Source organism: Mirounga angustirostris, unplaced genomic scaffold (assembly GCF_029215605.1).
Source record: "Mirounga angustirostris isolate CCGP_5_RB_7025 unplaced genomic scaffold, mMirAng1.0.hap1 SCAF_11, whole genome shotgun sequence".
NCBI lineage: Eukaryota > Metazoa > Chordata > Mammalia > Carnivora > Phocidae > Mirounga > Mirounga angustirostris.
In genome coordinates, this window is record NW_026991719.1 from 73564856 (window position 1) to 73579218 (window position 14363).

At 35.5% G+C, this 14363-nt stretch overlaps 1 protein-coding gene across 7 annotated transcripts in view; it reads left to right on the forward strand.

The window, feature by feature from the left end:
• PCDH11X (protocadherin 11 X-linked) overlaps positions 1–14363 on the forward strand; it is a 583424-nt gene that overhangs the window by 302988 nt on the left and 266073 nt on the right. For 2 of the 7 annotated variants that reach the window (XM_064574323.1, XM_064574322.1), the window contains exon 5: positions 13002–13073. The exons of the other annotated variants lie outside the window; for them this stretch is intronic. In XM_064574323.1, the coding sequence (XP_064430393.1) occupies positions 13002–13028 (27 nt within the window). In that variant the 3' untranslated portion in view covers positions 13029–13073. The remainder of the gene's footprint in view (positions 1–13001; positions 13074–14363) is intronic. 7 annotated transcript variants of the gene reach the window in all.

The following is a 14363-nucleotide window of genomic DNA, read 5'->3' on the forward strand; positions in this document are numbered from 1 at the left end:
AGCAACATAGAAGCCACAACTCTCTCAATGTGAGATCTGTTTGTACTGATTTCAGATCTCCTTGGAAAATTCTCTGGGACTAAAGGGGCTGGCAGGGCCATTTTTCTCACCTGCCCCCACTCATAAGCACAGAGCCACCTTCCAAAGGCAGATATAATCACATCAGGTACCTGACCTGCTAGCAGTAGGACCCACCCACAAGTTATCCCGAGGACTCACCCACTCCCAGCCTGCTGCCCTCTGCCCTGGGCTCAGCACAAATTTTGTTAACTCTGTGCATTACCTGTCCAGTTTCTGCCTTAAGCCATAATCCCAGACCCCATGGCCACCTTGTTTAGGGTGCTTAAGACTAGAGACTCAAAGTAAATTTTACTAAAACTTCATGAGCCCCACCCAGGCATTTGTGTGTCCCAGCTACTGTCCTCCATACCCAGTTGTCTACACAGACAGGCATACCTCATTCAGCTCCCAAGCACACAGATACCACATGCCCCTGGCCACAATCACACTTCAGGGGATTGGCCAAAGACTAGTGGCTCAGTCAAATTTTGTACTTACACCTAATCCCCAACCTTTCTGCTGTGAAGTCCCATCAGAGCAGGCCTGCCTAGGTCTCACTAACATCACAGAGAGCAAGCACAGCCCACAACAGGCAAATAGAGCAGATATCTGGATTAAAGCAACTTAGACACAAGATCAGGATGCAAGTAACACACATAGGAGACTCCCCTGAAGTGCCAGGTCCTGGTGTGCGGGGAATACTGCAATGGACAGCCCTACAGGACCTCTTCTTCATAAAGCCACTACTTTCTAGAGCAGAAGACATAGCTGATGTTCCTAACACACAGAAACAGACACAGAGTGGTAAACAACAAAAAGAGACAGAGAAATATGACCCAAATGAAAGAACAGGACAAAATCACAGTAAGAGATCTATGCAAAACATAAATAAGCAATACGTCTGATACAGAATTTAAAGTAATGATCATAAAGGAACTCACCAGACTTCAGAAAAGGGTGGAGGACATCAGTGAAGCCTTTGACAGAGAGACAAAAAATGATGAAGAACTCAATAAATGAGATTAAAAATCCAACAGATGGAATAAATAGTAGGTTATAAGAAGGAGAGGGATGTATCAGTGACCTGGAGGATAGAGTAATGGAAAGCAATCAACCCAAACAGGTGAGAGACAAACAAATACTGCATAATGAGAATGGACTTAGAGAACTCAGTGACTCCATTAAGCATAATAGCATTCACATTATAGGGATTCCAGAAGGAGAAGAGACAGAAAGGGGACAATAAAATGTATTTGAAGAAATAATAGCTAAAAACTTCCAGAATCTGGAAAAGGAAACAGATCCAGATGCAGGAGGCACAGAGATACCCCAGCAAATTCAATCCAATGAGGTCCATACCAAGACATAGAGTAATTACAATGGCAAAAAAAGTAATGATAAACAGATTTTAAAGGTTTCAAGAATAAAGACAGTTACATACAAAGGAAGTCCCGTAAGGCTATCAGCTGATTGTTCAGCAGTTACATTGGAAGCCAGAAGAAAGTGGCATGATGTATTCAAAAAATCTGCAGCCAAGAATACTTTATCCAAAAGGCTATCATTCAGAATAGGACAGATAAAGAGTTTCCAGAACAAATAAAAGGTAGAAGAATTCATGAACCCTAACATAGCCCTATAAGAAATGATAAAGTGGACTCTGTGACTGGAAAACAAAAAAACATAGAGTAAGAAAAACATGAGACACAAAAGCAAAAACAAAAATAAGTATATCTGTAAAAATCAGTCAAAAGAAGCACAAAATAAAAGGATATAAAAGATGATACCAAATATCTGAAATGTGGAAGGGAGAAGAGTAAAGAATGAATTCGAAATTAAGCAACCAGCAGTTTGAGACTGCTATATGCAGATGTTATATACAAAGTGAATGGTAATGACAGATTAAAAAAACAGTAATAAATATGAAAAAAAATAAAGAGTAAGGAACCCAAGTATGTTGCTAAAGAAAACGAGCAAACTATGAAAGAAAGAAAAGAACAGATCAGAGAAAATCTACAAAAGCAACCACGAAACAAATAACAAAATGGCAACAAATACATATCTACCAATGATGCTTTCAATGTAAATAGACTAAATGCTCCAATCAAAAGACATAGGGAGACAGGGTATATAAAAAAAAAAAAAAAAAACAAAAAAAAAAACATGTATATGTTGCCTACGAGAGACTCATTTTGGACCTAAAGACACCTGCACATTGAAAGTGAGGGGATGGAGAAACACCTATCACGCAAGTGGTGTTTGAATGAGTAACATGAAAAAGAAGTGATTGTCAGGATGGGAGAGGCAGTACAAGATGCTGAAATAGGAGGACCCTAAGCTCAATTTGTCTCACCTTTACAACCAGATATTACTCACATCTGATTTGATAAACCTGAGAGCAAGTCCAAAGGCTTCACCCTGCTTGTGCTCTTTCTCACTTACTCTCTCTCTCTCTCTCAAATAAATAAATAAATAAAATCTTAAAAAAACTGTTTTGTGGCTTAATATGTGATCTATTCTGGAGCATGGTCCATGAGTATTTGAAAAGAATGTGCATTCTGCTATTTTAGGATGAAATGTTCTGAAAATATCTGTTAAATCCATTGAATCCAGTGTGTCATTGAAAGACACTGTTTGTTTATTTTATGTTTTTTTTTTTAAGATTTTATTTATTTATTTGACAGAGAGAGACACAGCGAGAGAGGGAACACAAGCAGGGGGAGTGGGAGAGGGAGAAGCAGGCTTCCCGCCGAGCAGGGAGCCCGATGCGGGGCTTGATCCCAGGACCTTGGGATCGTGACCTGAGCCGAAGGCAGACGCCTAACGACTGAGCCACCCAGGCGCCCCTGTTTATTTTATGTTTGAATGATCTCTCCATTGATGTGAGGTTTTAAAGTCCCCTACTATTATTGTATTACTTTTGATTATTTTCTTTATGTTTATTATTAGCTGTTTTATGTATTTGAGTACTCTTATGTTGGGTGCATATATATATTTACAATTGTTATATCTTCCTATTGGATTGTCCCCTTCATTATTATATAGTGTCCTTCTTTGTCTCTTTTTATGGACTTTGTTTTAAAGTATATTTTGTTTGATATAACTCTTGCTTTCCTGACTTTTTTTTCCATGACCACTTGCAGAATGGTCTTTTCAAATACTCATGGACCATGGTCCAGAATAGATCACACATTAAGCCACAAAACAATTTAATTAATTAATTAATTAATTAATTAATTTGAGAGAGAGAATAAGCAAGAAAGAGCACAAGCAGGGTGAAGGGCAGAGGGAGAAGCAGACTCCCCGGTGAGCAGGGAGCCCAATGCAGACCTGGATCCTGGGACTCTGTGATCATGACCTGAGCTGAAGGTAGACACTTAACTAACTGATCCACCCAGGTGCCCCAAAACAATTCTTAACAAATTAAAAAAGATCAACATCATACCTTACATCTTTTCTGATATAAGGCTATAAAATTAGAAACAAAGCAGTAGGAAAAATCTGGAAAGAGCACAAATATGTGGAGGTTAAATAACATTCTACTAAACAAAGAATGGGTCAACCAAGAAATCAAAGAAGAAATTTAAAAAAATACATGGAAACAAATGAGATTGAAAACAATGGTTCAAAATTTGGGGGATGAAGCAAAAGTGGTTCTAAAAGGGAAATTTATAGCAATACAGGCTTGCCTTACGAAGCAGGAAAAAGCTCAAATGAACAACATAAATTTACACCTAAAGGAGCTATAAAAAAAAAAAAAAGAACACCTCAAAACCAGCAGAAGTAAGGAACTAATAAAGATTAGAGCAGAGGGGCACCTGGGTGGCTCAGTCAGTTAAGCATCTGCCTTCAGCTCAAGTCATGATCTCAGCATCCTGGAACTGAGCCCTGCATCAGGCTCTCTGCTCAGCAGGTAACCTGCTTTTCCCTCTCCCTCTGACTGCTGCTCTGACTACTTGTGTTCTCTCTCTCTTTCTCTGTCAAATAAATAAAATCTTTAAAAAAATATTAGAGCAGAAATAAATGATATACAACCTAAAAAATCAATAGAAGAGATCAAGAAACCAGAAGCTGGTTCAATGAAAACATCAACAAAATCGATAAACCTCCAAGCAGACTCTTCAAAAAAAAAAAAAAAAGGAGAGAGGGAAGACTCAAATAAACAAAGTCACCAGTGAAAGAGGAGACATAACAAATAATACCACAGAAATACAAACAATTGTAATAGAACGTTATAAAAAAACTATATGCAAACAAATTACACATCCTAAGAAAAAATGGATAAATTCCTAGAAATACATACTCTACTAAAACTGAAGCAGGAAAATGTGGAAAATTTGAACATACCAGTTAGCAGCAAGGAAATTGAGTCAGTAATCAGAATCCCCCAACAAAGAAAAGTCCAGCTTCACAGGTGAATTGTACCAAACATTTAAAGAAAAGTGAATATATATTCTACTCAAACTATTCAAAACATTGAAAAAGAAAACTTCCAACTTCATTCTATTAGGCCAGTATCAGTATGAGGTCAGTATCACTTTGATACCAAAACCAGATTAAGAAAACACAAAAAAGGATAAATACAGAGCAGTATTGCTGATGAAAAATTACAAAAGTTACAAAAATCCTCAATAAAGTACTAGCAAAAAAAAATAGCAATACATTAAAAAAAATCATTCACCACCATCAAGTGGGATTTATTTTGGGGGTACAAGGGTGGTTCAATATAGGCAAATCAAATATGATGCATCAAATCAGTAAGACAAATGACAAGAACCATATGATCACCTCAATAGATGCAGAAAAAGCATTTGACACAGTACAACATCAATTTGTGATAAAGACCCTCAACAAAGTAGGGTTAGAAGGAACATACCTCAACATAAGATAGGCCATATATGAAAAATTCACAGCTAACATGATACTCAATGGGGAAAAATAGCAGCTTTCCACTAAAGTTGGGAACAAGAGAACAATGTCCACTCTCACCATTTTTATTCAACATAATACTGGAAGTCCTAGCCAGAACAATGAGACAATGAAAAGAAATATAAACCATCCAAACTTGCAGGGAAAAAGTAAAACTTTTCTCTATTTGCAGATGATATGATACTATATATAGAAAACCCTAAAGAGACCACCAAAAGACTAATAGAACTGATAAATGAATTTAGTAGAGTTGAAAGATATAAAATCAATATGCAGAAATCTGTTGTATTTCTATACACTAATAATGAAGTAGCAGAAAGACAAATTAAGAAAACAATAACATTTATAATTGCACAAAAAACAATAATATACCTAGCAGTAAATTTAACCAAAAAGGTGAAAGGTCTGTACTCTGAAAACTATAAAACGTTGATGAAAGAAGTTGAAGACAACACAATGAAATGGAAAGACATTCAATGCTCATGGATTGGAAGAAGAAAAAAATATATATTGTTAAATGTCCATACTACAAAAAGCAATCTACAGATTTAATACAATGCTTCTCAAAATACCATCAGCATTTGTCACAGAACTAAAACAACCCTAATATTTACATGGAACCACAAAAGACACTGAATAGCCAAAGCAATCTTGAAAAAGAAAAGCAAAGCTGGATGTATCACATTTCCAGACTTCAATTTATATTACACAGCTGTAGTAACCAAAATAGTATTATACTGGCACAAAATAGACACTTGGATCAATAGAACAAAATAGAAAACCCAGAACTGACCACACAATTATGTGGTCAATTAATCTTCAACAAAGCAAGAAAGAATATTCAATGGGAAAAAGACTCTTTTCAATGAATGGTGTTGGGAAAACTGGTCAGCTAAAAGCAAAAGAATGAAATTGGACCACTTTCTTACACCATACACAAAAATAAATTCAAAATGAATTAAAAACCTTAATGTGAATCCTAAAGCCATAAAAATCCTAGAAGAGAACACAGAAAATGACTTCCTTGACATTGGTCTTAGCAATTTCTTTCTAGATATGTCTCAAGTCAAGGGAAATAAAAGCAGAAATAAACTGTTGAGACTTCATCAAAATAAAAAACTGTGCAGTGAAGGAAACAACAAAATTAAAAGGCAACCTACTGAATGGGAGAAGATATTTGCAAATGACATATCTGAAAAGGGGTTAGTATCCAAAATATATAAAGAACTCATCGAACTCAACACCCCAAAAATGAATAATCCAATTAAAAATGGGTAAAAGATATATGAATAGATATTTTTCCAAAGAAGACATCCAGAAGATGGACAACAGACACATGCAGACATGCTGAACATCACTGATTATCAAGGAAATGCAAATCAAAACTATAATGAGATATTACCTCACACTTGTCAGAAGGGGTAACACACACACACACACACACACACACAAGAAATAATAAGTGTTGGCAAGGATGTGGAGAAAAAGGACCCTCTTGAACTGTTGGTGGGAATGTAAACTGGTATATCCACTCTGGAAAAATAGTAAAAAATTAAAAATAGAACTACCCTATGATCCAGTAATCACACTACTGGGTATTTACCAAATAACTACAAAACTACTAATTCAAAGGCATACATGCATCCCTATGTTTATGGCAGCATTTTTGACAATAGCCAAATTATGGAAGCAGCCCAAGTATCCATTAATAGATGAATGGATAAGGAAGATTTGGGAGATATATATATATATATATATATATATATATATATATATATATATATATATATATATATACACACATATATAATGGGGTATTATTTATTCATAGGAAAGAATGAAATCTTGACATTTATAATGACATGGATCGATCTAGAGAGTATAATGCTAAACAAATCAGTCAGAGAAAGAAAAATACAATATTATTTCACTCATATGTGGAACTTAAAACCAAATCAAATGAGCAAAGGGAAAAGAAAGAGAGAAAGAGTGAGACAAACCAAGGAAGAGATTCTTAACTATAGAGAACAAGCTGATAGTTACCAGGAGGAGGGTCGGAAGATAGGTGAAACAGGTGAAGGGGTTTAAGGAGTGCACTATTCGTGATGAACACTGTGTGATGTACAGAACTGTTGAATGACTATATTGTACACCTGAAACTAATATACACTATATGTTAACTCCACTGAAATGAAATGAAATGAAATGAAATGAAATGAAATGAAATGAAATGAAATGACATAACATAACATAAATAAACCCATTTGGATGACTACTATCAAGAAAAAATAGAATATAATAATTTTTGTTACAGATGTGGAAAAATTGGAAAATTTGTGCACTTTGGTTGGGAATTTAAAATGATATAGACACTGTGGAGCATAGTATGCTGGATCCTAAAAAAAAAAACAAAAACAAAAAACTAATAATAAGGCGCATCTGGGTGGCTTAGTCGGTTGGGTGTCTGACTATTGATTTTGGCTCTGGTCATGATTTCAGGGTCCTGGGATTGAGCCCCAAGTCAGCCTCTGCACTCAGTGGGGAGTCCGCTTGAGGATTCTTTCCATCTCCCTTTGCTCCTACCCTCTAAAATAAATAAATGTCTTATAAAATAATAAAATAAAATAAAATAATAAAATAAAATCACCAAATGATCCAGCGATTCCACTTTTAGATATATACTCAAAAGAATTGGGAGCAGGATTAACTCAAAGTGTTTATACATTCATGTTTATAGTAGCATTAGCTACAATAGGTAAATCATGGAAGTAACCCAAGTGTCCATTAGATAACTAGATCAGCAATATGTGATATGCAAATACAATAGAATATTATTCAGTCTTGAGAAGGGAGAAAATTCTGACATATGCTACAACATGGATTTACCTTGAGGACATTATTCTATGTGAATTAGAACATTTACAAAAAGATAAATACCGTATCATTCAACTTTTATAAGTTAGCTAGAGTTGTCAAATTTATACAGACAGAAAGTAGAGTGGTAGTTGACAGGCATTGAGGAAAAGGGAAGATATAGATTTACCATTTAATGGGTATAGAGTTGTAGATTTGTAAGATGAAAAGATACTGTTTTGCAAGATGAAAAGAGTCTGTATTGTGGTGATGGTTGCATAACAATATGAATGTACTTATTACTATTAACTGTACAATTAAAACAGATAGTAAATTTCAGGCTGTGTGTATTTTACTGCAATTCAAAATATTTTATTAAAAAGTGCAAATTTTAAAAATGAGGAAAAAACATAGTAATTTCATTTAACTGGGAATGGAAATCAGGAAAAATTTCTGGTTGGTCATGGCATTGGAGCTGAAATTCAAAGATTAGAATGGTGAGAGTGGGGTTATGATCAATGATTTATTTATTAAAATCGAAAAAGGAAAAAAAAAGCACAGGGCTTTGGGGTGCCTGGGTGACTCAGTCAGTTAAGTGGCTGCCTTTGGCTCAGGTCATGATCTCAGGGTCCTGGGATGAAGCCCTACATCGGGCTCCCTGCTGAGTGGGGAGTCTGCTTCACACTCTCACACTGCTTGTACATGAATGTTTTTTTTTTCTCTCTCTCCCTCAAATAAAGAAATAAAATCTTTTAAAAAAGCACAGGGCTTTGTATTCAGCAGACCTTCAGTCAGCTGTAATAGTTATTATTTCCCAAGCTCATACGGGTAGTAGGTGGCAGAGTTGGAAACCAGATCTCCAGTTCTGCATAACAGTTTCTGTCTATATTTTTCTCTCTGTAAAGATGGTAAGCCTTGTTTAACAGAGTTGTCTCAATATCAAAAGAAAAAAAATTATATTGAACTAGATTACCTTGAGAACTTCCATCTGAGGGAATAAGTACATAAGAGACACAGATGGAAGATCAATAACCATTTTTGATTTTTAGGTACTAAAGGGTTATTTGAACCCCAAAATGCAAAATAACCTTTTGGAAATATCACACACACACACAGACACCATGCACACACCACACACACACGCACACACACACACACACACACTTGACTGCTAGAGGCACAAAGTTTCAAAGGACAATATAAAAATAAGAGAAGTAGACATAGAATCTAAGATTTCTAACAAATTCAAACCTTTTATATCTAGACCATGTTTGGAAACACCCATAATTGACACTACAATTCAGTCATTTGGCATCTTACACAATGCCTAAGAAATTTGAGGGCCTACTTGTTTCTTTGGGCCTTCAGCACCCTTGATACAGTCAGCTAACCTTGTGCATACTAAGTCTCAGAGCAAATAATTTTGAAGGTTACTTTAAGTATGAGACAAAGATTTATCAGAGAAGACTTCCCTCAGTTTCTCTTTCCTTCTTTCTAAATATTTCAAAATGAGAAGGTAATGGTTTAAGTCATGCTCAAATAGGAGATTCAGAGACTGCTTTTGAATTGCCAAAAAGAAAAAGAAAAAAAAAAAACTGGGATGGAGTCAGGGAGACCACAGAGTATCTCTAAATTCTGACCATCTAATTCCATCTATATGTGAATTTGAAAGAATTAATTCTGCATTTGCTCCTCTCCATTGAATTCAGTTTTACTTTCAGGGACAGTTAACATACCCAGTGCCTAAAAACATGGGCTTTGTAAACATGCATACCCAAGTTTGAATCTTATTTCAGTTCTTACTAATTATAGAAAAGTGGACAAACTAGTTAATTTCTCTAAGTTTTGGTTTTCTCATCAGTAAAATGGAGATGATACTGTACCTGCTGCTTAGGGCTGTTGGAAGGATTAAATTCAATAATGTATGTCAAACAATTGGGCCAGTATCAGGACATTAGCAAAGCTTTAAAACAGCACCTACTATTATTCCTTGAATCTTTTTTTTTTTTTTTGACATGTAATAAGGGACATTATCTGAACAGTTTGCCCTCTTTAACTCTGAGGACTGGCAATAACACCCCCCCCTTTTTTTTTCTCACTGAAAAATGGTGAGGGTGCCTGGGTGGCTCAGTCAGTTAAGCATCTGACTCTTGATATCAACTCAGGTCTTGAACTCAGGCTGTGAGTTCAAGCCCTGTGTTGGGCTCCACACTGGGCATAGAACCTATTTAAAAAACAAAAAACAGGGGCACCTGGGTGGCTCAGCCGGTTAAGCATCCAACTCTTGATTTTGGCTCAGGTCATGATCTCAGGGTTGTGACATGGAGCTCCCCTTTGGGCTCTGCACTCAGATGGGGAGTCTGCTTGAGATGCTCTCTCTCCTTCTCCTTCTGCTCCTACCTGCCCCATGGTTGCACTCTCTAAAATAAATAAATAAATATGTTAAAGAAATGGTGATTAACTCCTTCACTATGTGAGACCTTATCAATCCTTGCAGACATCTCAATATTAATAAAATATTTAGGTATGTATTATATAGGTTAAGGGATGCATCAATATTCAAAGACCACTTTTAAAAAATATTTAAGTATAAATGACATATAGTGTTATATTAGTTTTAGTTGTACAAACATACTGATTCGATAATTTCATACACTACTCAGTGCTCATCATAAGTGTAGTCACCATACAATGTTATTACAATATTATTGACTATATTCTCCATGCTGTACTTTTTATCTCAGCGACTTATTCTTTCTTCCAACAAACCTATACCTTGGATGGGGAGAAAAGAGTCACTTAAAAATCTCAAATCTGAGGCATCCTTCAGCTCAAGTCATGATTTCAGAGTCCTGAAATCATGGATCGAGCCCCATGTTGGGCTCCCCACTCAGTAGGAAGTCTGCTTGTCCCTCTGCCCCTCCCCCCACTCCTGCTCAATTTCTCTCTCTCTCAAATAAATAAATAAAATCTTTTTAAAAATCACAAATCTGCTTTAAATAAATGCTAAATTGTGTATTGCAGACTTAATTACTATATGAATTAAAGACTGGTGGAACTGATGTGTGCTATAGTACCCAGTAAACTATTAAAGTATCAGAATTATTTTAAAAAGATGTGATTTGAGCTGTGCCTTCAGAGATGAGTACGATTTGGATGGAAGAAAAAGAATAGGGAAAATATTTTACTATGTTGTAAAGTGGAGGAATTGTTAATATTGTGAGCAAAGTCAAAGTAGGGGCAACAAAAATGACACTTGTGGGCATGAGGGTAGCAATTAAATTATAAGGACAGCATGAAGTAGCCATCAGGTCTTCCCTCACTTGCCAAGATCTCATTTTTCTTCTCAGACAATTCCCAAAGTTGACTGAGTGGTGGGATTGCTTGGCACAGAAGATTTTAAATTTGTTTTTGTTCCTGCTAAGTGATTCTGAAATATAAATACTAATGCCTAGAGATTTGTGCTTTCAGCTCACTGTGTGATTACATAAGGAAGCCATTAATAATCAGAATGCATCAACAGCCTAGAGAGGAGGAAAACTCTGTACTTTAAACTTTCATGTCAGGACCTGAAATAAATTGCTAGCTAATATTAGAGGAGTGGCAGAGTTGACATGAGTTTTTTCTGGGTATAATTATATCATGACTTTTCTAATTTTATTAAGTTGTTAGCCATTCAGTCCATTGCCAAGTCTAAAATAAAATTTTAATATTTATTCTGGATAAACTGAAAGAGAAAAAGAAGGAAGGCTGTAAATAAGCTTATTTATTTCTTAGAGCATGACCTCAGTTACTATGTAACCTAGCCCCGATACAGTCAGTGACTGAAATTATGTGTTTTAGGTTTACAATCACACTTTATTGAAAAATAGGTTTCTGGGGCGCCTGGGTGGCTCAGTCGTTAAGCGTCTGCCTTCGGCTCAGGTCATGATCCCAGGGTCCTGGGATCGAGTCCCACATCAGGCTCCCTGCTCCGCGGGAAGCCTGCTTCTCCCTCTCCCACTCCCCCTGCTTGTGTTCCTGCTCTCACTATGTCTCTCTCTGTCAAATAAATAAATAAAATCTTTAAAAAAAAAAAAAAAGAAAAAGAAAAATAGGTTTCTGGCCACCCTAAGAAAGGACTTCTAAAAAAACAAATGCCTAATTAGATACAACATATAATACCTTATAAAATGTATTAAAACAACTTTCAAGTTGGGTGACTGAGTTGGTTAAGCAACCAACTCTTGGTTTCAGCTCAGGTCCTGATCTCAAAGTCATGAGATCAAGCCCGGCATGGGGCTCTGCACTCAGCACAGTGTCTTACTTGAGATTCTTTCTCCCTCTGCCTCTCCCACCTCTCTGTCTCTCAAATAAATAAAGAAGTCTTTAAGAAAAAAACAAATTTCAAATTTAAAAATCCAGAAATGTTGATGACTTTATTGCTTTGAACTAATGTACTATGGAGTACACTGGGTAATGAAAGTCAATGTAGGACAATCACTAGAGATTTGGATAATCTTGAAATGAGATAATATCCCATCTTTGTGTAGCAAAAATCCCGGTCATATCCTGAAATATAGCTATGCTAAAAATATTTTTAAAAAACACTTTTAAGTATAAGGAAAATTGTTTTAGAAGATTATCCATGTGCAGAAAACATAAGCTCTTTTTTGCTTGTAATTTATATACCAGATAAAGTAAAAACAACCTTAAGACTATTTGAATATGTATACTTACAGTGGCCTCTGAAACTCAAGTTGTTCTCTCATTGTCTTATTATTGTTTTGTATATCTCAATTTTGTCCTAAAGAATTTCTATCTATGCATATGAACATACATATCTCTCCTGTTGTAATGCAAATTAATTTCTCTGCCCCCAAATCCTCTTGATTTGAAAAATATGGATGTTGCTAGAGCAACCAATTGAGTTGCTGTCCAGGGAACTTATTCCTTTGCTTTTCAGTAATGAAGAGACAACAGGAAGTTGCTTACAACTTACCTGAGATGTTTACTAATGTTCTGCCTCTGTCAGCAAATATTCCAGAGAAGCCATACACTGCAGGGACAGTCCAATGTGATTCTTTTTTGCTATTTTTACCACAAGAGAATATGGCTGTGTAGAAAGGCCATGAAATGCATTACTCTTTCAGAGATTTATTTTCAATCTCTCACAACTATAGGATAGAGTCTGGAGGCTCAGAAGGTAGCAACAAGGAATAACAGTAAAATCACTGCAATTCTTCATGACATCTGTAAGTATGAAAACTAAAGATAGCTTTTTTAGCAGTTTTCAATAAATATTTCACTTCTAGTAGAGAATTTGTCTATGTATCACAGACAGCTTCATCCCAAGGAGAAATAGAAAGAAGATTCTAATTGTCTTCATTAAGTCTGTCCTAACAAAAAATTGCACTTTATTTTCTTTCCAAAATGTACCCATTTTAAGGTACCAGAAGAGAATTAAAAATAAGATCTTTTCATTGATTACTAACTGAAAAGTAAACTACTGGGGGAAATCTTCAGTCATTTAAAAAATTATAATTATTTTATGTAATATTTGCTTATCTATAGCTGAAGATCTAAGGAATAATTGCCAGATTATTTAAAAGAAAGGCATCTCTGAAAATTTCTGTTATTTTTAAAAATCATTTTAGCAATTTAAAATGTCAGTAGGAGGCTAAATGGGTCAATTGAAGAAATTCCATTCTGGTAGAGGAAAATGAAGTGCTAGGGCCTTTCATATGTTTTTATTTATCTTTTGCAGCTGTGTTGATATAATGATATACTGATACAGTTCAATATGTGATTTATGTTCTTCCTTCATTAACAGTGAGTTGAATGAGAATCTTACAAATATAAAAATAATCATCTGGTATATGAATGTTTATGTGAAATAAATGATAACTAGGCATATATCAATTTTTAGTTCTTATTGACACAGACTAGCAAGATAACTTCTCCATAAGGTTGCCACTTGACCATGGTAAGTCACAATCCATAATGCTGTATTATTGTGCAAAACCTCTTGGGGGGAACATGGACAATCTCCTAAGCTCATTGTTAGGGAAGGAAATGGATATCCATATCCAGGAGGCAGAGAACTCCCATCAAAATCAGCAGAAGAAGACCCACTTCAAGACATTGTTATTAAATTGGTAAATATAGTGATGAAGAAAAAAAAAATTAAAGCAGCAAGACAAAAGAAGACAGTAACTTACAAGGGAAACTCCATAAGGTTGTTGATTTTTAAGCAGAAACTGTGCAGGCCAGAAGAAAGTGGTATGATATATTCAAAGTGCTGAAAAGGAAAAATCTGCTGCCAAGAATACTCTATCCAGTAAGGCTATCATTCATAACAGAAGAAGAAATAAACAGTTTCTAAGACAAACAAAATTAAAGGAATTCATGACCACCAAACCAGTGCTACAAGAAAGGGGACTTCTTGAGTGGAAAGGAAGGAGCATAAGTGAGATTATGAAAAGTGAAAAACACATAATAGTAAAAATAAGTATTTCTGTAAAAATCAGTCAAGGGATTCACAA